The 27912-nt window shown below is 43.6% G+C and overlaps 2 protein-coding genes across 5 annotated transcripts; one reads left to right on the top strand and one right to left on the bottom strand.

The window, feature by feature from the left end:
- Window positions 1-7472: 7472 nt before the first annotated feature.
- Window positions 7473-22871, bottom strand: LOC139068886 (transcription initiation factor TFIID subunit 4-like). 4 transcript variants are annotated; one of them, XM_070549444.1, is made up of 14 exons: window positions 21926-22871; window positions 21536-21669; window positions 20605-20724; window positions 20071-20160; window positions 19541-19663; window positions 19337-19426; window positions 18999-19205; window positions 14259-14482; window positions 13040-13209; window positions 12828-12958; window positions 12592-12717; window positions 9284-9340; window positions 9071-9208; window positions 7473-7951 (listed from the first exon to the last, which is right to left on the bottom strand). In XM_070549444.1, the coding sequence occupies exons 1-14, from the start codon at window positions 22644-22646 to the stop codon at window positions 7787-7789; spliced, it is 2496 nt and encodes an 831-aa protein (XP_070405545.1). In that variant the 5' UTR covers window positions 22647-22871; the 3' UTR covers window positions 7473-7786. The 4 variants fall into 4 exon arrangements, with proteins under 4 accessions (XP_070405545.1, XP_070405547.1, XP_070405548.1 ...); XM_070549446.1 differs by having other exon boundaries at window positions 9086-9208; XM_070549447.1 differs by having other exon boundaries at window positions 7698-7944; window positions 9086-9208.
- Window positions 22872-24028: 1157 nt separating this feature from the next.
- LOC139068887 (protein LSM14 homolog B-like) lies at window positions 24029-26251 on the top strand. The gene is made up of 8 exons (XM_070549448.1): window positions 24029-24247; window positions 24327-24490; window positions 24556-24682; window positions 24762-24947; window positions 25280-25351; window positions 25476-25616; window positions 25703-25820; window positions 25891-26251. Exons 1-8 carry the CDS (start codon window positions 24121-24123, stop codon window positions 26036-26038), a joined length of 1083 nt encoding a protein of 360 aa, XP_070405549.1. The 5' UTR covers window positions 24029-24120; the 3' UTR covers window positions 26039-26251.
- Window positions 26252-27912: the final 1661 nt, after the last annotated feature.

Genomic DNA, 27912 nt, shown 5'->3' with positions numbered 1-27912 from the left:
TCATATTCTTCAAACGATTTTGCTTCTCTTTACTGAGCTTTTTCCATTTCTAACAGAAAGGTGCAGAGTGTCTGTCTGCAGGGAGATCTTCATTAATGCAGGCCAGTTTTCAGATCACTGCCCTCATCCTCCCTCTTCAAGGTCATTAGGGTCTTTGTTTTCTTGTTCCACATATTAAAATGTTTGATCACATACAGGGAGAATCACTGTAATCAAAATGTCTCGTGTAGACAACGGCACTGGTGACCACCAGGGAGGGGGATCAGGGGTGTGAGCTTGAAACTGGTGAGCAGATGTTTGTCTGAAAGCGCCTCAGATGAGAAGCAAAACATCTGAATGAGTGGAAGTGATTTGGTGCAAGTGAACAGAGGCGGTTCCAGAAAATGTTCATGGGGCCAGTGAAAATGTTGGGGTGGCACACCAAATTGGTCTTTGCTGTAACTCTGTGGGTGTTCCACCTCTACTGGTGCATTGCATTGCTTTTTCTTCATAAAAAAACCCAAGGCCTATGCATCCTAACCCTAACCATGTACTCTGGCCTCATGCCATTGAGTGATTCATAAACTAGTAGAAGTACTTTAAAATCGATTCTGTAGTTTAACGGTAACCAATGTAGAGATTTAAGAACAGGAGTGATGTGCTCAGTTCTCTTGGTTCTTGTTAAGACTCTAGCAGCAGCATTCTGAATAAGCTGCAGTTTCTTCACAGGTGTTTTGGGAAGACCAGTCAAAGACCATTGCAATAGTCCAGCCTGCTGGAAATGAGCACATGAATGAGTTTCTCTAGGTGTTGTCTGGACATGAGACCTCTAAGTAGTGCTATTTGATGAAGATGATAAAACACTGATCTTCACTTCGTTACATATAACCATAAAAGTCTGGTCTAAAATGTATGGGAGTACTCGGCTCGAAGTCTCTGGGCAACGGCATATTAGATGTGATGTTTCCTTCTACGGGAGCCCGTGATGACAAAACACATTTACTGATTAATAACAAGTGGCTACAAAACTTTCACCATTCATAAACATTGTTTAACACATTTACCCATTTGCTCATTGCCATTGATGAAAGGGAGTCTGATGTGCTTGTCATTTTGCTGGAGGTTGAACAGTCTGACGAAATACTCAGTTTGCATGCACAATTTCCTTCATTTTTCCTCTTCAGCCCAAATGATTTGTAAATGACACACCGGGGAATTGTTCCACCCTAGCAAATTTCACTAAAATCCTAAAAATGAGGTTTGATTAAGTAGGGTTTCCTAAACATGCTTAGATTAGGTTTACATTGGATTTTTGTTCAACTTTTTTGACATATAACAGCTGTGGTTTTATACGTTTTGTTTAACTCTGACATTAACGTATTAGCTAGTGTTTTCTTGTGCCAAGAATAATTTTGGAGTGTGTGGTTAGTCTGTGCAACAGAGTCCTGATGCAATGCTGGTGTTTTCTGTGCATCAGATCAATATTTTCCAACTATATTAGAAAAAATGACTACTTAAACATACAGCAGCAAGGTTGTGAGTCAACTAAAGCCGGTAGTCAGGAAAGTTTCATGATTGTTTGCCTGGAGGAAGCGGAAAGACACCAAACTTTTTGGATTAGCTATTTTGTGGTGATGTTCGGGAACACAATTTTTCAAACACTGAAGGTGAGTGTGTTCCGGTTTGTTGTGTACACAAAGCATTTGGTTGCTTGTCTTGCTTCATCCAGGAGATGACTTTGTAAGAGGAGACGCTCTCCTCCTGCACACTGACACTGTCCACTGCTTGGCCTGATTCAGCTCCATTAAAGGGGCCAACAGGCTATTAACCCCAGCATCAATACCTCACAAGTTCAGCAGCGCTTACAAACCCATTTCAGCTGCGGTCATAAACACTGGCCTTATTATAGTATACGCAGGTCGAGGCGGTGTGCTCCAGTCAGCCCGTAACAAAAGAGTCCTGAAGTCAGCATTAACCCCGAGCAGGGAAAAGGGCACAGGCGCACTGGAAAGGGTGTCGTGATGAAGCATAAACTAATGAACTGTTGCTGCATTTCAGATTTCAGAGCCCTCGCTGGGTGCCTGGAAGTCTTTCCTGTTTCATTTAAGAACAAAAAGTGGTTTAGGGCTGCTGGATGTGTGCAGCTTAATGGATGATGAAGTGCAGCGACTGAATCATATTGTGTCACATCAGTTCTTCCCAATCACATCCTCATGTCCCTCTGAGGAGACTTTTATTCATAAGCTCGAAGCTTAATCAACATTATGCACAGAAGTGTTGAGGAGAAGAAAACTGATTTGCTGACTTTACCGGTGCATTTGCTTCACAGCGTGACTGCAGAGGGGACTGCAAATGGAATTTTTAATTCACAGTCACCACATAAAATAAAAATAAAATTGTAGAGGGTAAATGTTGTTTCTTTTAAGCTTAATATATTACCTTTACTTATGACCAATAAACTGTGACAATCTATATAAATACAGAATATCAACCTGCTTGGTCTTTGGATGTTTAATCAAAAGATTCTAGGATTCTTTGCTTTTTCAGGGATCAAACACACTTCGTATCAATCCAGACAGAGTCAGGTTTGTAAAAGGTAAGAAGTTTATTTTCTAAACAAATTAAAAACAAGACAAGTTAACCAAGGCTACTGTGATGGATGAATCTAAGTGGATGGGATGTGATGTATGGTGATTTAATGATGTGTGTTTATCAGAACCTTGCATCTAGAAGAACTGAGTTCTGGGCGTGAAAAGGAATTTGGTTTGCATTAAACTATGAAGTTAATTCTTATCAAAATGGCATCAGACGCAATCATGCTGTGTTCTACCTCACTCTTTTTGGAGACCCTCTTCATGGATCTGGAGGTCAGGGAGGTCGGATGATCTCTGGGCACCCAGGTCCAGTAGACCGACCACAGTACCGACTTCTCCAGTCCAGAGATGCCGCCAGGCACACAGGTTGGAAGTATTTTGCATCTAGGAGGACTCTTTAGGAGTCTGAACTGTATCAGCTTTGTTCTGCAGGAACCATTTGCTGTGCCAGCCTCAGCGTGTAGCAGGGTTTTTGACAGCTTGTCTGGGTTAAAGAGTGTTCGCTCCGGATGGCCTGTCCGTAGCTTTCTCCAGAACTGACTCACCGTCAAGTGAGCTTTGTTTTAATATTCTCATTTTATGATTTCTTGGCCAACCGGGACGTGCCATGTTAAGGGGTGTTAACAAGCAAACCTCAGAACATCACGCCTTCTTTCAGATACAGGATGCTCTGATTTGTGGCTAAGAAAATATCTATGTGTCATGACATTTAACTTAACTTTCATTTATCTCTAATGAACCTTGTTTCTGAGTGTAGATAATGATTCACTTGTCATATCAAACAGTACTGATCATCATATATATAAATCTTTCAATGTAATAATATCATTCATTTCAAACTTCAGTAATTCAAGCACAGACCAATCAACCTGATTAGTATAAGCACAGATTAATCAAGGCATTGTTATTATTCATATAACATTTGTTCATTCAACCATATTGTTCATTCATTTCACGATTGATTAACTCATATGTGCTGAAAATAGTCCCTTTATTCAGAGAGTGAGCAATCCTGTGGTGTTATCAAAAGAAGGCTTTGTTTGAGAACACAGCCTGACATCTTGTTCCTCCTGAAATGTCAACAAGGCTGCAGTATCCTTCTGGGTTTGTTGGAAGCTAGGATGTAAAATCCACTTTAGAGAATGGAATTTGTCTGCCGATGACCAGTGGCATGTAGGCCAATCTGTAGGTGAAAACTGACCATTGCTGGATGCTACAAAATGGATGTAGATGCTTTTATTAAGAAAAGCTAGGGGGGTCAGCTTTAAAGCATCTGTTCAAACCAGCTGCTCTAAATGTAAACAAGGACAGATATTGTTAGATTAGAATCATAAGGTGAGAGGAAAGAGGATCGTCCTGCTGTGAGGAACTATCTGAGCAGTCACTTCCCATCTCAGGATATGACAAAAGTGCCTTTATAAGACAAGGAGCAGGCACTTAAACACGCGTTTAAACTTCACCGATGCTCTCACGCTGGGGTGAGAGCGGGAACGGCAACTGGGGATGTACCAAATTAATAAAAGCCTCTTGTGATACATGTCATGGTAGAAAGATGTGATGTCACTCGTCTCCTCTTCCCTCTGTCAGGCTCGCGGTGTTTATCCAACATCCTCAGGTGGAGCTACAGAGGAGTCGCTAGGCAACCGCACCATCCCTGTTGTTGCTCTGCCTCTGGCACTCAAGTGGGAGCTTATGTGGACTTAACTCTGAAAGAGCAGCAGAGTTGAGGAGTGGAAGGAGGATTACCAGGAAAAATATTGGATTGGGCTGGGACACAAGAGGGCAAGGCCTCGCCTGGATCACCAGAGACGCCACAAGAGGCTGGGGATGTCCTCACGTTGTGAGAGACCTTTTCTTCCAGGTTTTGTCCCAGCAGCAGAAGTGTGCTGGGTTTTTCTTCTTCACCTGTTGATGCCGATGAGTCAGTCTGATCAGGAGTAGTGGGAGGAACACAACCAGTTTCAGAAAGAACATTAAAGACGTCACATGACATTGATGTTTGCTTTTGATTCAAGCTCCCAATTTGGCATTTGGTGATTTGACTGAATTTTTACTATTCGAACCATCTTTAATCAGCTTAAGTCAAAAACCTGCTGTAATCGGACCCAGACTGAATTAAAAAACCTTATTTTCTGTTTTTGAGAGATTTATTAAAATAATATAGCAGTTGTTTTGTTGTAACTGAACCACATTTGAACTGGTCCTAAAAAAAACTATAGTATTTAGACCAGGGCTGCACAACCTTCATGACCACAATAAAAGTTGTTTAGAGCAGCAAGTGTTGCAGCATCTATTAAAAAAAGAGACAATTAGCAAATTTTGACAAATGCAAAAAAAATAATAATAATAATAATAAAGAAAACTGAGAAAAAACTAAACTTCTGTTTCTATTAGTGTTTTAAAGTTTAGAAAAAATAAATGTTTGAACATTGAGTATGGATTCGTGTTTTTTTATCGGATTCTACTGTTATTCACTTGAAATATTCATCAAAATGTTCTAAATGAATTAAATGATCTCCAGTTGTTGAAAAATATTGGCAGCTTCGTACCATATAACCATAAAAATCAAGACTAAAGTACACAGGGAGCGGGACTAGCATCTTTGCAGGAACCCATATTGGACGCTATGTTTCCTTCTGGCTGGCTTGGGGTCCTGTGCCTGCCGATAACATCACACTGGACGATTGGCTGGATGTACGTATGTTACCACATGTGTGTGTTACCACGTTCAAAAATGTTTAGACAGTAAAAAGCATGAATTTAACTACAAAACTGCTAAACTCTTTCCAAAACTTATGTGAAGAAACAGAATAAAAAAATATGCAAAATATTTTGGTCGAGCGGTAGGCCATCAAAGTCTGAGGAGTCGCTTCTGCTCAGGTAACATTTACCGTAACGTTTTTTTAAACCAGCGGCAGACAGTCATGGCGATGTGGTGTAAAACTACCCTGAAATGTGTGTACTGCCCCCTAGTGCCAGGAAACTACACACTGTCATGTTAAATGAAAAAGCCACATGCTGGTCAGAACCCTGATTTACTGTTCACACCTGGATTACATTATTCTACACTAAAAACAGAATTTTTTAAAACAGTTTCTGAAACTTAGTTCTACTTGTAAAACTGTAAAAATGTAACATTTTAGAACTTTTTTGTATCTGAGCCACATTAGAACCTCCATGGGTCTCCAACCCCTCCATCCAGCATGTTTTACCTGTGTCCCTGCTCCAACACACCTGGTTCGTTGGTCCAATCACTCCAAGCCTGTTAATGACCCACTAAGTAAAACCAGGTGTGTGGGAGCAGAAAAACCTCAACATTTTAGACGCTACACAGTTCACACTAAATGTTCGTTTAAAAACCTTCCAACAAATCGTGTTTTGGTCCAGATGCTGCGAAACATGTGTGTTAAAGAAAAGAAAACTTCTAAATTGTAGCCTCAAACTAAAGATACTGGATGGTGGCTCTCTAGGAGCAGGGTTAGAGAGCCCAGGACTAGATTATTCCACACCACAAGCAGACTCTTCAGTAAGCAACAGAGGGCTGTTTTAAAGTTAGGAGAATGTACTATTGCCCCCTAGTGGCTCTCAGATGTGTTTTTATTGTAGAAGCAAAAAATGTTTGCCCTCATTCAGATCCATATATTATTCCTTTTTGGATGGCGAAGATCCACAAGCTGCTTCCAGTCACTGCACCAGCCGGCTACCATCCCAGTGGATGGATGCCCTCATCATTTCCAGCCAATGCTTTATGGTGAACGTTAGCAGCTGATGTGACAGCTGTTGCCAGAGCATGGGCTGACACTGGGAACAGACTTAAACAAGACAGCTCAACAAAGAAGCTGACAGACTGGTGGCCGACTGCGGGCATGGATCAGTTTTGGTCAGAGAGCTGAGTGACATGCTCGCAGGGAGCCGAGCTTCAGACGTCTGCTCAGACCCAGGGGACTGCAGGTGGGTTCACAGATGTTTGTTTTGGGGCTTAAGTGAAATCATGTGCAAACAGGTTGAGGGACTGGATCTCACCATCCTCTGTCACAAACAGATGCTGCCCCCTGGCGTTTAGAAATAAAACCTGCTAGAAAAACCAAAGTGTTTCTGTAAAATCATCATTTATTCAAACTTTTCAATAGAGAAAACAGGGTTTTCGTAATATGATATTCATAAATTCTTCATTCTATACAAAACCGTGTGTAAAACCTTTGGTGAAACATTTACAAATATACAGGAAGAAACTCCAGTTTCTTAAATCACTTCTACTAAAAACCTAAAGGGCTCTCCTGTAGCAGGCCAAAATAGAAGCAGGTAAAGAAATGACTGAAGTCACAGCTAAAAACAGTAAAAACTCCTGTTGGGAAGCTAGAAAAATAGTTTTATGTAGCTCTGTTTGGTTTAGCAACAAAAGCCTTAAAAACTTCTAACTCAACAATAGTAAAACTAAGTTTTAGGAAATTCCTTTGATTTAAAAAAAATCCGTTTGCACCTGTGGAAACCTGGAAACTAACTTCAAACACGTCCTATGATGAGAACAAAGTCTTTTCATAATAATAAATAAATAGCTAAGCATTCATTTAAGTCTGAATCGTGTAAATAAATATGGCGGAGATGACAGCGAGCGCTACGGCTTTGTGAGTTACAGCAGGGTTAATCGCTTCAGGGTGCTCGTATGGCTTTGTCATAGTAAGGAAGGCAACTCAGTAGGTCACACAGTTTGGAGTTCAAACAAATTCAACTGACAGAAAAACAAAAACAACCCAGAATTAAATTGTAAATCCAAACTAAGATAGCGGTGGTTGAGAAAAACAAGTGATCTTCATCGCTTTAAAGCCAAATTTGCATACAGATATTCATAAAATAAACCATTTCATTATACAGTGCAGACTTTTATGTTATTTGTTCACACACACACACACACACGCACACACGCACACACACAATTAATCTTCGTCATAAAATACACAATCCATTGTTGCACCATCCTGAAGAAGAAGCTGCGTGGGTTAAATAAAGGGGCATTAGCTCTGAAAGAAACCAGAGGTTTATTAGCAGAGAGAGGCCTTCCATTATGGCTCCTGTTCCAGCTCATCAGCTCCATGTTCTCCTCCTCTTCACTTACATTCTCTGTGGTGGGAGTGATTGGTCTCTCCACACACGTCTGATGCCCTTTATCATCCTCTGTCTCTTCCTCTCTCGTCCTCTTCTCCCTGACATCAAGCCTATTTGAGAAAGCCCTTGTAGAGGAACTGGGAGCGACTGGTGAATCTCTCGTTCTCCAAGCAGAACAGCAAGTCCCTGAGATTGACGCGTGTGATGCGCTGCCGAGTGGGTCTGGAGCCCGAAGAACCAGCGCCACCAGTCAGAGAGGAACCCGCTCCTGATCCCTGACAGAAGAGAAAAGTTTAGAAGGGAACATGGTGTTGTGGTTGTTTAATTATCTGTAAGATGCTGAAGAAATGCACGTCGTGCACCATTATTCACCAAGTTCTGCAGAACATCTAAGGTAAATGACTGCGGTTCAGCAGCAGGACACAACTATTTGAGTAAGTTCTCCTGATTTACAGCCATGGAACTCTGACTAGCCCAGACAAACCAGTTTCAGGATCCCGTAGCATCAGTCTAACAATACCCGAAGCCTCAAACACAAACACAACCAACACACAGAACAAAGGAACACCACAAAAGCATTTCATGATAAATAAATATTTTTTAGATACTTTTTATGATCCTAAGAAAACTGCATGGAAACCGCCTGGTTGAGTTGTGATTATTAGTGAATATTAGAGCTGGGCAATAAATTGAAATTGTATCGTTGTCAAAACTTCTGACTGTAACCGATGTCATTTTAATTTGGTAATTAAATTTATGAATTGATGTGTGCTTGAAGTAGCTGTACCACCTAAAGTCACATGACAGTGTGACTCTACTGCTCGGGACAGCCCCATCTAGTGGGTTAGGGTTTGTTAGTTTGTAAGTATCGTTATCGAGGTGAAAACAGTCTCATACAGACAGAAGCCAGGGTTAAACAGTAAAAGGAATGTTCCAGTTGAACTGAGCCGAAGCCATTTAGAGTAATGTATCACGATACATGTTAGATAATGTTTCAAACAGAAAATGTTTCAGATGTTTCCTTCGTGGAAGATAAAAGGGGTAAATGTAACGTTTGAAACGACTGAATCATTCCTTTAGCCTAACATTTGTTTTTATTCCCAGGAATCGTCCGACAGCCCCATCAGGACCTGACCTAATGAGAGTCGGCACTGTGCAACGTTCTCAGTGCGGAACAGACGACTAACAGCAGATTTCTGTCACAGGGTGGTGTGGGCAGCCAGTAACAGCTTGTGACAAACTCACATTTCTCCTGCTGAAGCAGTTACCAAGAAACAGGCCCCACTGTTCTTACTTTCACTGCCTAATTCTTTATGCTGTGGCATGCAGACAAACACAGTAGACTCTAAAGCTGTTGTCATAGCTACGGATGTATAAAACATAAAAAGGTCTACATTCTTTAGTTTCACCTCGGCCGAGGCAGATGAAGACGGAGAGTCCAGATTCTTCCTCTTCTTCCTGGGGCCGATGGCCGCCAAAGCCGTCAGGTTGGCCTCCCTCTGTCGTATCTCAGCCAGTTCCTGCTGCTGCATCTGAACGACAAACAACCCAAACATTAAATCAGACCAACTAGGATGCAGAAACCTGCATGCTGTCTCTCTTCGTACCTCTTTAGCCTTTTGCTTCAGACGCAGCTGCTCTGGATCCTCTTGCCGAGCTCGAGACTTAAAAAACAAAAACAAAGAACACGATGGATTCAGATCATGCTGCGTCTTACAGGACGGATGCCTCGTTCCAAAGTGGATTTTTAGTTTAGAGATAAACTCAGTAAAATTTACACACAGGACGCTTGTCCTCTTATGCTCAATGGGTAAATGGAAAATGGCCTCTGTCTGATACAGCACCTTCTAGAACCCTCCAAGATGCTTTACAATGCAATCAGTTATTCACACCCTGGTAGTGATGAGCTACAATGTAACCACAGCTGTCCCAGGGTGCACTGACAAGAGACGAAGCTGCCCAGCACAGGCGCCACCAGTCCGTCCAACCACCGCCAGCAGGCAAGACGTCTTGCCCAATGACACATGGGCTGCAACAGACAGGGCTTGAACCTGCAACCCTCTGATTACGGGGCAGATACTTAAATCATCTGCCAACGTAGAGAAAAAAACTTTTCCTAATGAAAAATCAAATGGTCTAGAGTTCATGAAGCCTTTGAAATCAAGCAAATAAAACATCAGAGAAACAAACGGTTCAGTCAGAACTAGAAGGTAAAAAGCAGCAAAGTGATCCCAAGAATGTCTCCACCTATTTCATGTTTGGCAAAATTTAAGAAGCACAAAGTGTAACAATACATCAGTCCAATTCGATTATATGGTCATCGATCCAACATTCAAAAACTGACAGAATATCTGTGTATAAAATGCATCGACTTGGGGGGTGTTCCAGTTCATTATTTCTACTCAGAAGTTGGAATTTCAGAGAATGCCGGAATTCACTGGAATGAACAGGGAAAGGCATCAAATCTGAAAACATTCAAGTTGCACTGTTAATATTCATAATATATTCACAAAATTTGAGAAGGTACTTAATTTAAAAATAATTGCACTTGGAGGTACATCACCATGGTCAGATGTGATAAAATCACGTAGTACATTGTTTCATATTGATCATTGGATCCTAAATCAGACCTGATAGAAATGTTTATGTGACTGAATTTGAAATATCTGCAAACACTGAATCTCTACTGTATCAATATAATATCGTATCACAATCAAACTAGTGATTTACACCCCTAATGTCAAGCACGGTGGTGGGAGGGTGATGGTTTGGGCACCTGGCAGTCAGTGAGTTAAACAGCAAGCCCTTTTATCTCTACAGTAAATCCAGTCCGACTGGAACTGGCTTGTGCAACAGGAAAATGACCCCAAACACCGGAGAAAGCTACAAAACAATACCTGAGGAAAAAACAAATAACCCAAGTATAGTCCAGTAAGGCAATCCGAACTCTGGAATGCTGTGGTGAGACCTTAAGGACTTTCCTTTACTGTATAAACCTCTAAGTTTATAAACAGCATGATCACAGAATAAAAGCATGCACAACCATTTTTTATTTACCGTATTTTCACGACCATGAGGCGCACCTAAAAGTCTTAAATTTTCTCCAAAATGTACGCCGCGCCGTATGGTGCGGTGCGCCTATTATGTTGTTGTGAGACGCGAACGTAGTAGAAGACAAGGGACGTGGTGTGAGCGTGCGGACGTGAGCGAAGACAGACCTGTGGATCTGCCACATCATCATCAACATCCTCGCTGTTTGCCTCAGACTCCGGCTGTGAGTCTCCGTCCACTTCCTCTGCTTCCAGTTCAAAAAACAGCCGTACTATCTGAACTGCCTGGTGGACATTTATCCTTCTCATCGTCCTTTATTAAAGCCTAATAAAAGCCTACTAAACTGCAGAGACAATGTATCTGTCCGGATCGCTCCAAAATATGAAGTTTACCGTCAACATCTGTCTAACTGTTTGTTGTTCCTCCGTTCGCGCCACTCCTTTCCCCGCGAAGCGGCTCCTTTTTGCACACATCTCGTTACTCGCGCAGCCCTCCTCTCGCTCCCAGCTACATAATGATGCTTTTTATCAATTGAATATGTGAGACTTCCACCAACAGCAAAAGGATCTCATGTTTTTGTGTTTTCTTTATGTTCACAAGCACATTCCCTCTCACGGATTACTAAACTGCTATTTAGACAAGTTATCAGTGTCTAAAAATAGGTTGTTTTTTTAGTTTAGTATAACTCCGCTTTTACGTTGCCTATTAACAGAATTTAAAAACTGGGGTGTAGTTTATAATCTCCTTTTTAAAACTGAATTCAAACCGAAACTCAGGGAGGCGGAGTCTTGCTGCTACAGCGTCCCAAATCAGACCTGTTCAAAAGGCGCGGAGGGTTAATAAAACACAATTCAAATCACACTATTTTCTTAGGCCTATTAATAACACACATATGATTTTGTTCAAGTGAAAAGGTTATGTGGTTAAATCCACCAACTACCGGTAAACACATTCTGAACTTCAGCACAGCGCCTGAAGAGGCGCTGCGACCCAAAAAGTACCAGAACCGCTCACGGCGCATGCGCAATCATGCATCAACACTGCTCGCCCGCATATTTCCCTAATAACACGCAGTTCGTTTTCTACACGTTTTTTTTTACTCACAAAGATTGTCAAGAAAGCGTGTTTGTCGTGTTCATGTCAAATTAAACTGATCACAAAACACAGATTTACTTTCTTTATTTCATTTTCCTCATCCAAGCCCCATAAATCCCTGTGTGTCCTCCTGCAGCGCTCCCGGTGTACGCCCGGCTTTAGTAGGAGGGAGACCCGCAATTATTGCTTTGTCGCGCATGTCTCATTGAAAATGAATGGAGGAGAGGCAAAGTTGCCTCCCGTGTGTCGAACCCATTAGAAGAGCACGAGCCGTCAGCGCACGCAATGAGGAAGTGCACGTGCGCTCTAAACCAGGTCTGAACCAGGACTAGACCAGTAAAGTGAAGCATGCTTTTGGCTATTTATAATTAACACAATGTCTGGGCTGCACTGATATGTTCAGAGTCCCGAGCCCACACAGATGTTTTACCGTGCCCGCGCCCTATAACCCGGTGCGCCTTTTGTATGTGTTAAATACCAAAAAGACCCCCGTAACTGAAGCTGCGCCCTAAAACCCGGTGCGCCCTATGGTCGTGAAAATACGGTACATATAATATAAAAATTTAAAGTGACTGAAAATATGTGGGAGGAAAAAACACCAGCTGTCCAAACAACAGTTGTAATGCCATTAGTTATTGCTTATATCAAACACAAAAGGACAACAGATGGTTGAATAAAACCACACACACACACACACACACACACACACACACACACACACACACACACACTGCTGAATTCATTCTGATGTCTGTCAGAGACGATGTACCTTAGCTGCCTTCAGGAGTATTTCTCTCTCCTGCTCTTCCTTTCGCTGCTTCTCTAACTGATCCAGCTGCTCAAAGAACTTCAGCTGAGCACGAACATCACTGATCTGCTCAGAGTTGTCGTCCTCCTGCAAAAAGCAAACAAACAAAAAGATACATAATGGTAACAATATTTTATGGCAAAGAAATGATTAACGAAAATGTTCCATTAAGGAAAGAAACAGTTACAACATCAAACCTTGAAGTTCATGTTTTTCTGCAGAGCTACTAGTGAAACGTTTTCCAGCAGGCTCTGAAGTCTCTGTTGAGTAGCATGGGAGACGTAGTTCACCACCTCTGGACCCAGCTCCATTACTCCATGTTTCCTACCTAGAACAGAGACGTAGCAGCAGATCAGAGTAGAACGAGCTCCATCAGTGGACAGATATTGTTTGGACATCTGTGTCTCACCTATCTCCAGCATTCTCCTCTGCAGCAGGGCGGAGGACAGGAAGGCCTCGTCCTTACAAGAATGTGTCACAGCACCGACTAGTTCAGAGTTGGTAGTGAGAATGTTAGCACTCTCCTCTGACAGGTTTACTCCAGCCATGGACGCCACGTCGTTAAAGTCATCCTCATCTCTGGTACAACAGAAGCACTGATCACATTTGTGTTGATAAATGAGTTTTTAAGAATAAGAATAATAAGAATAAGAACAACTTTATTTATCCCAAGGGAAATTCTTGTGTCATGTACATGCTCAAAGCAGTTGGAGAGACAAAGGAACAGGTGAAATAGAAATATGATATACAATATATTCATTAAAAAAATAAAAAATAAAAAAAGAAAAAAAAATAATTAATTAAATACATGACTGCACCCTTTTAGGATTCAGATCAAATGCCAAACATGTGTGGCCTGTAAGTTTACACTTTAAATGTATTATAAGCAGCCTGCAGGCGTAAGGACAGCCTGATCCCAAATGTTGGCAAAGATACAGAGAAGTGATGATGTCAGGGTCGTAGTTTATAACAGAGTTACAAAGACTCTGTTTCAGTTTGAAGGGATTTATTTCTCTTTCTGTATCTACACTGATAATTGTAAGTGGGAATAATTAAAACGGGATCTTCACTGAAGGATTGTATCGGCTGATTTATCGGACCGATATTTACCATTTTTTATATATCGGCATCAACTGAAGTGTTCTACAATCATTTTCAACTAGATTTTCTAGTTTTGAATATTTAATACTTGGGCGGTTTACTGATTTGTTTGATTAACTTTAGTTCATTTTAATACTGAGCTGTGGATTAAATTAAGATTTAACAATTGGTTAAAATCAGTGTTCAGAAACTGATTCACCTTCAGAAAAGCTGTGCATCAGTCGATGTTTTAGCATCAAGGTAAGGTGGAAACGTCAAGATATCAGAGATGAAAATGCCCCAAACTCGGCAGCACATACCGGCCATCAGCTGACCATGACCTCTACAATAAATAATCAGTTGAAACTGCAGCTAAACAGAAAAAAATCTAATTACATTTGACCTTTAAATTTACTCTCATTAAAAACGAAATAACCTTGTGTTTTATCTGACCTGTAAACAAAACCAGACATCTTGTAATGTTTCTTCAGCGAGGATGGTCATTATTACATGAAAATGTCATGAGCAGTGGAGGAGACAAAGCTTACTTGAAAGCGCTGCTGGCCTCTTTCAGTTTGTTCTTTTGAGCCAGAGTCAGAGCAGCAGCAGAGATCTGTTTAGGCACAAGCGGCACCTCCGACCGCAGAGGAACCGACAGAGCCTGCTGCTGTCCCACCATGATGCGACCAGGGGCCTGGCTCCGCAGAGCCACGAGGGGACTGGAGGGTACCTGAGGTCTCAGAATTGTTCTTTGCTGCTGAGGCTGGAGAACCTGAGAAAAAATGTAACATAGCATGACCATTATTATAATCTATGAGTTAAATAAAGCCCTGCTTTTATTATTAATCATTACTGAAATAAACTCCATTGTAAAAAACGAAGAGTCGGAGTACCCGGCCCGGAGGGTTACCGGGGTCCCACCCTGGAGCCAGGCCTGGGGTTGGGGCCCGTGAGCGAGCGCCTGGTGGCCGGGCTTTCGCCCATGGGGCCCGGCCGGGCCCAGCCCGAACCGGATACATGGGCTCGTCCAACTGTGGACCCACCACCCGCAGGAGGAACATGAAGGGTCCGGTGCAATGCGAATCGGGTGGCAGACCAAGGCGGGAGCCTTGGCGGTCCAATCCCCGGACAAGAAAACTAGTTTTTGGGACATGGAACGTCACCTCGCTGGCGGGGAAGGAGCCGGAGCTTGTGGCAGAGGTTGAGCGGTACCGGCTAGATATAGTCGGACTCACCTCGACACATTGCATTGGCTCTGGAACCCGAGACCTGGAGAGGGGTTGGACACTTTGCTGGAGTTGCTCCGGGTGAGAGGCGGAGGGCTGGGGTTGGCTTTTTGTTAGCCCCGAGACTCTCTGCCTGTGTGTTGGGGTTTACCCCGGGGGACAAGAGGGTAGCTTCCTTGCGCCTTCGGGTCGGGGAACGGGTCCTGACTGTTGTTTGTGCTTATGGGCCAAATATCAGTTCAGAGTACCCACCCTTTTTGGAGTCCCTGGGACGAGTGCTAGATAGTGCTCCATCAGGGGACTCCATTGTCCTGCTGGGGGACTTCAATGCTCACGTGGGCAATGACAGCTTGACCTGGAGGGGTGTGATTGGGAGGAACGGCCCACCTAATCTGAACTCGAGCGGTGTTTTGTTATTGGACTTCTGTGCAAGCCGCAGTTTGGCCATAACGAACACCATGTTCGAACATAAGGATGCCCACCGGTACACTTGGTACCAGGGCAGCCTAGGTCAAAGGTCGATGATAGATTTTGTAGTCGTATCATCTGACCTGCGGCCGTATGTTTTGGACACCCGAGTGAAGAGAGGGGTGGAGCTGTCAACTGATCACCACCTGGTGGTGAGTTGGATCAGATGGCAAGGGAACATGCCGCGTAGACCTGGCAGACCCAAACGCATAGTGAGGGTCTGCTGGGAACGCCTGGCAGAAGAACCTGTCAAGACGGTCTTCAACTCCCACCTCCGGCAGAGCTTTGACCACGTCCCGAGAGCAGTGGGGGACATTGAGTCCGAGTGGGCCTTGTTCCACTCTGCGATTGTCGAGGCGGCTGTTGCTAGCTGTGGTCGTAAGGTGGCCGGTGCCAGTCGTGGTGGCAACCCCCGTACCCGCTGGTGGACACCAGAGGTTCGGGGAGCCGTCAGGCTGAAGAAGGAGGCCTACAGGGCGTGGCTGGTCTGTGGGTCTCCGGAGGCAGCAGACAGGTACCGGATAGCCAAGCGGGGTGCAGCAGTGGCAGTTGCCGAGGCAAAATCTCGGGCGTGGGAGGAGTTTGGTGAGGCCATGGAGAAAGACTATCGATCGGCTCCAAAGAGGTTCTAGCAAACTGTCCGGCGCCTCAGGAGAGGAAGGCAGCAACTCGCTCACACTGTTAACAGTGGGGATGGGGAGCTGCTGACGTCAACTGAGGCTATAGTCGGACGGTGGAAGGAATACTTTGAGGAGCTCCTCAATCCCACCAATGCGCATTCCGAGGAGGAACCAGAGCTGGGAGGCCTGGGGATGGACTGTCCGATCTCGGGGGCAGAAGTTGCTGAGGTGGTCAAACAACTACACAGCGGCGGAGCCCCGGGGGCGGATGAGGTTCGTCCTGGGTATCTCAAGGCTATGGATGTTGTAGGGCTGTCATGGTTGACACGTCTCTACAACATTGCGTGGTCATCGGGGGCAGTTCCTAGGGAGTGGCAGACCGGGGTGGTGGTCCCCATCTTTAAGAAGGGTGACCTGAGGGTGTGTTCCAACTATAGGGGGATCACACTCCTCAGTCTCCCTGGAAAGGTCTACGCCAAGGTACTGGAGAGGAGGGTCCGATCGATAGTTGAATCTCAGATAGAGGAGGAGCAATGTGGTTTTCGTCCTGGCCGTGGAACTGTGGACCAGCTCTATACCCTTGCAAGGGTGATGGAGGGGGCATGGGAGTTTGCCCAACCAATCCACATGTGCTTTGTGGATTTGGAGAAGGCTTATGACCGTGTCCCCAGGGGCACCCTGTGGGGGACGCTCCAGGAGTATGGGGTGGGTGGCTTTCTGTTAAGGGCCATTCAGTCCCTTTACCAGAGGAGCGTGAGTTTGGTCCGCATAGCCGGTTGTAAGTCGGACCTGTTCCCAGTGAGGGTTGGACTCCGCCAGGGCTGCCCTTTGTCACCGGTTCTGTTCATCACTTTTATGGACAGAATTTCTAGACGCAGCCGTGGTGTGGAGTGTGTCGAGTTTGGTGGCAGGAGAATCTCGTCTCTGCTTTTTGCGGATGATGTGGTCCTCCTAGCTTCATCCAGCTCTGACCTTCAGCTCTTGCTGGGTAGGTTCGCGGCCGAATGTGAAGCGGCTGGGATGAGGATCAGCACCTCCAAATCTGAGACCATGGTTCTCGACAGGAAAAGGGTGGCTTGCCACCTCCGGGTCGGGGGAGAGGTCCTACCTCAAGTGGAGGAGTTTAAGTATCTCGGGGTCTTGTTCACGAGTGAGGGTAGGAGGGATCGGGAGATCGACAGGCGGATTGGTTCGGCGTCTGCAGTGATGCGGACGCTGAGCCGATCTGTCGTGGGGAAGAGGGAGCTGAGCCAGAAAGCCAGGCTCTCGATTTACCAGTCGATCTACGTCCCAATCCTCACCTATGGTCATGAGCTTTGGGTAATGACCGAAAGAACGAGATCGCGGATACAAGCGGCCGAAATGAGTTTCCTCCGTAGGGTGGCCGGGCTCAGCCTTAGAGATAGGGTGAGGAGCTCGGACATTCGGGAGGGACTCGGAGTAGAACCGCTGCTCCTCCGGATCGAAAGGAGCCAGTTGAGGTGGTTTGGGCATTTGGTCAGGATGCCTCCTGGATGCCTCCCCGGGGAGGTGTTTCGGGCATGTCCTGCCGGCAGAAGGCCCCCGGGTCGACCCAGGACACGTTGGAGAGGTTACATCTCCAATCTGGTCCGGGAACGCCTTGGGGTCCTGCCGGAGGAGCTGGTGGACAAGGCCGGGGAGAGGACGGCCTGGAGCTCCCTAATTGGGATGCTGCCCCCGCGACCCGGACCCGGATAAGCGGAGGAAGACGAAGAAGACGAAGACGAAGAAATAAACTCCATTGTAATTTTGAAGAAAATTTGTTTTTTGATTCTGGATTTGAAATCGGATAACCCTAAAGCAGTAAGCTAATTTCCTGTCAGACTGCCCTATTTAGATAGGTTAGGAATTCTCCTTTTCAAAATCATTTGAGAGCCCATCAAACAAAACAAAATGATGCATTCTAAATTTAATTTTTTTTTTTTTTCATTAATTTAAGTGTGTTGGTCTATACTAAATATACCGTATTTTCCGGACTACAAGTCGCACTTTTTTCATAGTCTGGCTGGTCCTGCGACTTATATACCAATTTATGTATACCGCGCTGCTGCGGGCCAGCTCCGGCCCAGGAATGAGCTTCCCTGTCCCGCTGGGAGGGTTTCAAACACCGCCATCCTCTGCTGGAGACCGTGGCGCGCTGCTGCGCCCTGGTTGTGTATTCTGTTATTGTTACCGGTACTTGTCTTGCAATGTGAAATGCTTGGTCTCAGATTTTGTAAGAAAAATAATAAAATTTCCCCCCAAAATGCGACTTATATATGTTTTTTTTATCTTCTTCATTAAACATTTTATGGCCGTTGCGAGAGCAACTTATACTCCGGAAAATACAGTAAATAATTAGCATTTTACCTGCTGGGAAGTGTTTTTCTAAGCCTGTTACTTTTGCAATAGCGAGAGCTTAGTTCCTACCAGACTTGAGCAGCTCCTAGGGTTAGGGTTAGGCATCATTTAAATTTGAACAGTTCCAGATGCAATTCCTTTTTTATTCTGGTCTCTTAGCGATTCTCAATTCTGATTCTTTCAAATGGCAGGGTCCAAAAACTTTACATGTTTTAAATGAGCTAGCTAACCATAGGTCTTACTTGATGGGAATGTCTGAACTTCATGAAGTTAATTAACTGAACTTTAAAAGTGAATCTATAGGTATGATCCAATCAGGTCCTTTGCTCCCGATCACATGGATTGGCCATACATTTTCTATTTAGTTATGATCTGGAAAATCCCTTTAATTTAAAAAATGCCATATCTGGGGCCTCAATATTGACCAAAATAGGACTATGAATTATCTGAACAGCAAAACTAATAGAAAAATGTACCTGATATTAATGAAAGTCGGTTAGTTTATAGGACTTCTGAAGAATAGGCGATGATTTATCAGCAGTTCGAACCACAATTTGAGGTGTTGAGGCATCAGCGAGCATAAACAAAGCGGCGTGGTATCAGGTTTATTTACCAGGGAGGTGGTCTGTGGGCTGTTGATGGCAGACTGGAGCTGGGGCCGACAGACGGGAGCAGCGTGACGAGGAGCGGGGCTGCTCAGAACCACTGTGGTGGAAATGGGTGGTGTGGAGACCGGACCTGAGGTGGGTTGAGGAAGCTGGCTCTGTTGGATGAAAGCTACTGCGTCTGGTGTGAGCTGCCTCAAGGCAGGGAGGCTTCTCTACAATAACAAGACGGGAACGTGATGAATGAATGAATTAATCTCTGTGGCTAAAGAAAAGCTCGTATTCTTTCATTACTAGATGAGAAATAGGATGTTCTTCATATTTTGTAGAAAACATTTAGCCTCACCTTCAGGAAAGGCACAAGGTATGGTTGGGGTACAGAGTTGAGCTCTTTGTACAATCTGCTAGTGAATTCTTCAGCTTCCAGCTTGGACTCCTGCAAAATAAACAATGACCTAACACTCAGAGCTCCTCATCTTTACAGATTTACAAAGAAATACTGGGTTGTCTCAGAGAAGCTTTGAAAGCACCATCATGGCCCCTCACTCACCAGCAGGTCCTTCACCAGGCTTCTCACACTGGCCGCCGTCTCTGTGGACTGTTTCCCATTGGACGTCAGCTTGATCAGTGTAGAAAAGAAGTTTTGACATTTCTTCACATTCTCCAGTGTCTCCTGTTGGATTTGGGGGTTAAAAGATTAAACTTCACATGCATTTATTGCTTTTATATGAACTGAGTTAAAAAAAATGAACGCTAGAAGCAGAATATGGAAAACAGAGGAGGCCAGCGGTTGCATTTTCTAATATTCTACATAGACCCGACTGATAATGAAGCTAAAATGGAAAACACATCCGAGTTAGTCAGTTTTCTACCATCGTGATGCTTTTATTTGTCAGGATGAACAGCAGATCCCAGAGTTAACTAGAACGGTATACTAACTTTGACTGAACAACTTATGACAAACAAAAACTAATCCAGCCATAGGCTATCCAGATCTTTTAAATATCAGAATCAGGCCGTGATAAAAAATGTCAGTCAACCTGCGACAGCAGCCTGCTTCTGTGATCCCGTCAGGCTTACTTTGCTCACTGTTACTGAGGTAACTGTGGTCCCAGCTGTCTGACTGAGTGTTCGAGAGGTCAGTCCTGGTGCTGTGGCCCCAACTGAGTCCTGGACAAAAATACACAGCTTTTAAAAATAAATAAACATGTCAACATCAAAATCATTTAGATCAAATTCACTTTGATTTCTGCAGATTTTCCAGCTGGACATGACCCCAAATTTGAGAAAAGCATGAGACTGGATGGACTCTAAATGAGTGATGGAGCCAGATGATATGTTTTAATTTCAATGATCAATGATATCAAAAAGGAGCGTTAAAGTCAGTCTGTAAAGAAGGTGGTTCAAAAAGTGCAGAATATCTTTGTGAATAAATTTAATTAAATAATTGCCTCTGTTGGAAAGTTAAATGAATGTTTTACGATGAATATCTGTCAAATTCCAACTGCGATTTAAAAATTTAGAAGAAAACCAAATGATTAGGTGCATGATGACCTAATTTTAAGTTCAAATCAGCAACATGCAGAAGAGCAGAAAAGTCTGAAGTCAACAGACCGCCAGGATAGGAGGTCGGTGTAGAACGGTGGTCGCAGTGAGCGGCGCTGAGGCTGGACCGCTCTGTCGGATGATTGTGCCTGGAGACACTTGTCTGTTAATGACTGCGTTTCCAGGAGTCTAAAAGAATAAGACACACACAAAACGGAATCCCATGAAAAAATAAATAAAGAATAAAAAATATATGCATTTTTTTTTCTTAATAAATTTTTTTAATTAGGATTAACAAACATATTGCTGATAAACAGTTATATGTGTATGATCACAGTCAATCAATCAATCAAACTTTATTTATATAGCACTTAATCATGCAATATATGCAACTCAAAGTGTTTAACAAATTAAAAAGGCCCCGCATACCCACATTTCCTCCCATCTCCAGAATTTTAAAAACAGTCTGACAATAAAAACCCCTACACAACACTCCCCCCCCCCCACACACACACACACACACACTTTGTGCACTGCTCAGTTTTAAATAAAGTGAATTGAGTGTTTATTATGCAGGTTTTATTAGTAAAAGTAAAAATACATTTAGATAAAATTCTGCAACAGCACAGGGTTTCCTAACGGTGTGCCTGACTTTAAATCAGCTTTACGAAGGACAAATATCAGCTGATGCAGATGTATAAAAAACAGTTAATATCGGCCTAATATATAGGTCTGCCCCTAATCTGCAACCTTAGAAAATAAAGAGCTCTTTCAGTTTTGCCATCTCTCTTGTCAATTATAAATGAGTAGAGCCTCAACATGAGTGTAAAATTAGCGTAACATGTTGTTAAGTTTTATTCTCTATAATTGCATAAAAGTGTGTTTTAAAAATAAACAACAGTTTCTCATCCAGAGTTATGGAGCACTGTTACAGTCTTATTAGCTGAAGAGTAAAACTATTCACTGCTAAACTATTCATTCTCACCACCGTGTAGCATACCTGACCCGTGGACACATTTGCGGGTGCAGCTGTTCGAGGTGCCATGCCTCCCTGTGACTGTCCTTGCATTTGGGCAACAGCCTGCTGAGGAAACATCATCAGTTGTCCAACTTCGTTGCGTAAAAGCACCATCACTGAAACACAGATTCAGCACCATCACGATGACAATAATCCACCAAAACCGATGACCGTTATACGCAACACAGAACATGTCACTGCATATCTACTATAAACATGTTTGTGACATTAATAAAGTCAAAGATGTGCTAGACATCCTGTCTTCTGCACCAGCAGAACATTGGTGTATTAGATTGATTTTTTTTTTTTACAGTATAACTGATGGAAACAATGAACATAAAAATAAAAGTGGCCAAATGTGCCTTGACTCACCCGGGGGCATCTGGATGTTGTGTACACTAGGCTGCCCCGTGGGGGTCTGGGGGAGTCTTGGAGTCAGAACATGAGATGTTACCCCTCCAGCAGTCATCACAGGGGCCCGGGGGCCACTGAAGGTGCCAGGGGTTCCGGTAGGCTGCTGTGCTGATTGGATTATGGTTGTGGGAGGCTCTGCCTTTATAATGTGCGAACCTGCGGAATTACTGGCCTGGCCATTGTTTACAAGTGGAATTTGTGCGCCAGAACCAGGCTGATTGGTGGAGCTGGAAGTCACGGCGGTGCTCGCAGCACTGTTCCCATTAAAAGTTGCACCTGGACCGGCAGTTTGCATAGGGGGCCTGACGAGGGTCACGGTGGGTCCTGTTGCTTGACCCGCTGCAGCAACACTCACCGGGTTCATGAGCGGCGTCTGAATGACGCTGTTAGCCGGGGGGTGTAACCCTTTCGACGGCACCGAGTCGCCGCTGGCAGCCGAGGCTGCAAATGCGGCGATGCCGCCGCTGGTACAGATGACACTCGGCGCTGTCGCTCCCTGCATTGGGGCTGCGCTTCCTGAATTGTGAGAGTTCATAGTTTGGCTCCCATTAAATGTCTGCAGTGAGTATGAGCTGACTTTCTCTGGGTGGTTAGGGAGAAAAGTTACACCGTCACCGACAAGTGGTTTTCCCGGTTCAGGTCCCGTTCTGGAGTCGGCGCTGGCTTTCGATGCGTCCATAGCTGAACCATGGAGAGCTCGTTAGTGAGTGGCGACTCCCTCTACACTTTGACTAGATTAATAACAGGTGACACAGTCGAGCTTTGATGTGATGGGGAAAAACTATGGCACATCTACTGATCCTCTCCGTCAGCTCCCGCTTTTCGTGTGTATCCGGGGAGATCAAATAAAAGAAAACATTAGTAGTTACAGCGTACCTGCTTTTGCAATCGTCTTGACCAAGTCCCAGCTGGACATTAGCTCGAGCTACCCCCTTGTCCCGGAACTATAAACATGTAATTACTTTCTGCCTCGTGCCTACCCCAATGGATGTTGTGACACAAGAACGACAGCTGAGACTCTACAGACCGTGCGGAATGACAAACTACCGCTTTATTCACCCTTGTTTGTAAAAAGAGCTCATCCAGCGGGACGGGAGCAACCGCCATCTTCCCACTCCTGCGGGCTTATGAAAAGTGAGGGGCGCTTCTTACTGACGTGCGCATGCGTAAAACTGCGGAACGTACCCCACCGGGGACTTCTACGAGCTGTGATTGGCTGTTCCGTATGCTAAAAGGCGGTACCAATGGCTTCAGCTGTCATTCCTAGGGATGAACAAGAGACGATAACGTCGCACCGGGACGAATTGTTTTAATCAATTAATTCGTCTGAGCTCGGATGTTCTAACTCAAAAGATAGCTGCTTCGTTTTAGAATTCAACCGTGTGACTTTTGATGTGATTTTATCTGGGTTTCCTGCAAGTTTACTATCTTATTTTGAGGGTTTATCCGTAGTAGACGTGCTGGGCAAGATGGCTGCAGCGAAGTGAGGTTCAGAGAGTAGAAGCCTGTAGACGCCCCGCCCACTCGTGGCGTACCTGAGTACTTGGTCGCGAGCTCAACATTTTCATTATGTAACACTAAACACATTTGTGTTTACTTAAGTGATTTTAAAAAAATCAAATTATTTATTGCTCTCAAATTAGAATTTACCTTTTGCCTTACACGAAAATGTTTTTTTTTGCATTTCTCACAATCTAGAATAAAAACAAGCATGTTTTGACATTAAAATTACAATCCATAATTACGTTCACAATAAAAAGTTAAAAAGAATCGTTTAACAATTGAAGTCAGCTGTTAAATCCCTAATTTACTATATAAATAGGCTAATCATGATTAATTTGTGTTTTAGTTGTCTTTTCGGTTTAGCTGATGGATTTATCATAACATGAATGCAATTTTTGTTACATGTATAAAACGTTGTCAAGAAATCAAATTAACACGAATATTTGCTTTTACCCCTTAAGGTGTACGCTGACTGGTTAAACTAACTAACCCTCGTTTAGGCTCAGGTGATTCATTCAGGTGTGCGGCACGTGCTCAGCGCCAATCCTCTAAATAGCGCACAGGTGCAGCCTAGTTGCACACATATTACTTCATGTCTGAGCGCCATCTTTCTGCATTTTAATTTGAACTTGAATTTGTTTACTGCACTCATGAGTTCTAGAGGGGGAATCCCTTATATTGGCAGTAAAATCAGCCTGATTTCTAAGGCCCAGATTCGATATGAAGGAATTCTATCCTCCGTGGACACGGAGACGTCCACGGTGGCTTTAGCCAAGGGTGAGTCTTCAGGGTTAAGTGGGCCTGCTTTGCATTTTACCTGGTTAAATGAGACTTTTAATAAAAAAATCTGTTGCAGTGAAATCCTGTGGTACAGAAGACCGTCACACAGATAGACCAGTTCCACCCAAAGATGAGATTTATGAGTATATTATTTTCAGAGGAAGTGACATTAAAGATATTACAGTGTCTGAGCCACCCAAACCTCACTATGGACTGCCTCGTGACCCTGCAATTATTCAGGTATGTTCTTAATTTTCACAGTATGCCAATTACATCATGAGTCTAACCTAGTTTTGTAATTCTAGTCATCCTTGGGCTCCTCAGCTGCATACCACCCACACTGGAGTCCATACAGAGATTCTATGCCTCCCTTTAACAGACTTGCTGCCAATACTCTACTCGGCCAGCAGTACAATGCTGCATTGGGTTTAAGTATGCATGAATGTTTATGTCTGCCTTAAAATATGGATGGATGTGCAGCTGCAGGTAAACGGTGCCTCTTTCCCCGCAGTGCCAGCAGGGCTTCACGGTCCAAGCAGAAGGGCTCCGGTGGTGGAGCAGGCTGTCCAGACCGCGCCTTTGGTTACAGCTGCACAAAAGGGAAAAGCTTCAACCCAGCTGCTGAGCCGGCAGCCCACTCGTCAGCCCCAACGCCCTGCTCCGGTTACTCGGGTTGAGAAAGAGAACGTACCCACCAGTAAGCAGATCCCTTCTAATGCATATGTATGCAGTGGCAGTTTACAGTAACTCATTGTATAGTCATGCTTTATTTAAAAGTTCCATAAAATTTTAAATTTATATCTGAAATGTAACTAGATAATTAAAACCGATCTACATCTGTGTCCACACTGAGGGGAAAAGATTGTTTGCATGTATTTATGCTTTTTTAAAAATTAATATGTTTGTGGTGATCATGGAATTTGGTTTAGATATCCCCTATGTTTCTTTCAGCTAAATCAGTACACTTCTTAAAGATGTTTTAATGAGTAATTGATTTGTTCTCTAAATTAAAAGTATTTCATGTTTTAGGTCGTGCACAATTGCAGTCAGCTGCTGCAAAGAGTCAAGACCCTGATGGCCTGAAAACAAGGCAGAAACAAGGTACTGAAATAAAACTGGTAATGCCCTCCAAAGCAACTAGTGCCATTTTGCTAATAATATGAAGCCTCAAATATAATTCAGACTGAAGCAGTTTAAATCACTAAATTCATGTATTTCTTCTCAGGAAATCGCAGGCCCAGGACCAGAAGTAGAGGTCAACTTCTCGCTAAAAACTCCAAGGACACAACTTTGGAGTTTGATTCAGATTTTGATTTTGAAACTGCCAATGCTCATTTTAAAGATGAGCTAACAAAAGAGGCAGAAGGTGTGCTTCACAGGTCTTATGGGAGTTGGGTTATGGGAGTTGGGTATCAGTTTAGACTGGAATTATTTGAGTACCGTTTTCTGCAGGTGAGGAGAAACCTTCCCAGGAAAAACCGGATGTGCAGGAGGACGATGCTCTCATTGAAAAGTACTACGACAAAGCTAAATGCTTCTACGACAATGTTCCTTCAGAGCTTAAACCCAGGTGATGGTGCTAACCAGTTCTTTATGCCTGTTTTTGTTTAGTGCTGGATTAATGCTTTCTTTCCCTTCAGGAGGACCACCTGGGCGGAGGAGAAGAAGCTGAACATTGAAACATTTGGAGTGCCAGGTCGCTTCCTGAGGGGCCGAGGGTTCAGAGGTCGTGGACGCAGAGCCACAGAGCAGCGAGCCCTCCCAAAGATTGGTAGTGGGAGAGTGTGAAATATTTTTGTTTACGATACTGTAAATATTGTAGTTTTCTAATTTAAATGGTCCCCCTTCTATTGTAGTTTTTGTTTATCCTAAATGTACATTTAGAAGTGATTGAATAGTTCACATGAAGTGGGAGACTAGTTTATTTTGTAATCAGCAGCTGTGCATTGAGTTGGTCTGGCAGCATGGAGTGTCTCTGAACAGAACAGCAGTTATGCCTTTTTTTTCTTCCCGCTAAATGTTTGACTCAAGTGTAACTAAAATGGTCCTGGAAGATCATTTTCAAAAACATGAGCCTGTAGGATCCCCCCCCCCCCCCCCCCTTTCAAAATGTGTGTAGTTGTGATTTAAATTAAATGTTTCCTCAAGATTCATCATTTTCTGGGTGCCAAATAAAATTAAAGCCAGCTGACTGAAACTTGGACCCAAGACTTTGTTTCCTGAAAAATCTCATTTTATTCCTAACAGTTCTGTCTGATTCTGCAATAAAGCGGGGCGCATCAGGCACGTGTCCTCCTGCTGAGATCTTCTGTAGATGGTAAAACAAAGCTTGGTGTAAAACTCAGGAATGTGTTCAGTGTACATTGAGAAACTAAATGCGTATTTTAACGGGGCTGAACATTCTAAGGAATTTCTACCATTCATTTTCTCAAAGTAAAAAGTGACATTTAGTACACTAAAAACCAAGAAGACCTCTATCCTTGCAGTCCTGGCTAGCCTGAAACTACAAATGTTTGGATCATGATGCAGGGACTTAATTTCCTGTTTCTGTTATGAACTTTATATTCCCATTTATGTCAAAGGCTGAGATGTTGGGTCTAAAGGAGATTTTGGACTCCTGTCATGTCAACAACGTGGATCTGCAGAGCAGCTGTGCCTATGTGGTCTACCTGTACAGGATAAAACAAGATTTGTTTAAGTGAATAAATTGCATTGCAATAAGTTTACCATCATTGATTGCGTGGAGTTTTATGATGCTGCTGACACGAGGTGACTGTCTAGTATTTGTTTTCACTGTGGTGTCACCAGTATGGGGGTTGACCTTCACCCAGCCCACTGGATTGCTTCCAATGTTGTAACTACAGTAAACAACTTTAACAACGACCCAAACCAGAGTTTGAACATGTGTAATGTACTTTACAGAATCCCTGACAGGAGAGCAAATATAATTATAAAGCTGTTGAATATTGAAATCTGAGGTTAAGATGGGGATTTAATTTAGTCTTGACACCACCTGAGGGTGGACAGCCGGGGTTGGTCCACCTCTACTGTTCCTGTGGTCCTGGGCAGCTGTCTGCACTCTGCACAGGGCTGGAACGGGTTCTCCTGGATTTCTCCCACTAGGGGGTATCGTAGCTTCACTCATCTGAATAGAATACTGTAAATTAAAGTATTAAAGTTGCATGATCTTTCTTGTGTGGTCTCTTCTGAAATTAAACCAATGCCCTATTTTAGGTATCAGAACATGTTTTATTCGAAGTCTAAATATTTGAGTTTTCAGTAACAATCAGGACAAATCTTGATTTTAGTAGAAGCGATACTAGGCAGTTTTTTTTCATATTTTGAATCGTTTTCTTGAGCCAGTATGTACTAAAATGACCCTTTACAGGGTTATTGGAAAGCCACTTAGACCCCTATCACCTCTGTGGCCAAAATACCACCTTTGCAATTTCAGAGTGCCAGTCTGCCACCTGTTACACTTAGATGACATTGAGCTGCCATACCTGGCACTGCAGTATGCTTCCAGCATGTTTCTTGCATGTTTCACATCATGAACACGGCTGATTTGTTTCAAGGCTAGCGAAACGTTTCAACAGGTAGATTGAGGAGTTAAAAATGGGCCATTCCCATCTGTACCGGGTCGGCTAGGGCCGGGTAGCCCC

This window comes from Nothobranchius furzeri, chromosome 3 (assembly GCF_043380555.1).
Source record: "Nothobranchius furzeri strain GRZ-AD chromosome 3, NfurGRZ-RIMD1, whole genome shotgun sequence".
Taxonomy (NCBI): Eukaryota; Metazoa; Chordata; class Actinopteri; order Cyprinodontiformes; family Nothobranchiidae; genus Nothobranchius; species Nothobranchius furzeri.
The sequence above is the reverse complement of the archived record's forward strand: the minus strand, read 5'-3'. Positions and strand labels throughout refer to the sequence as shown.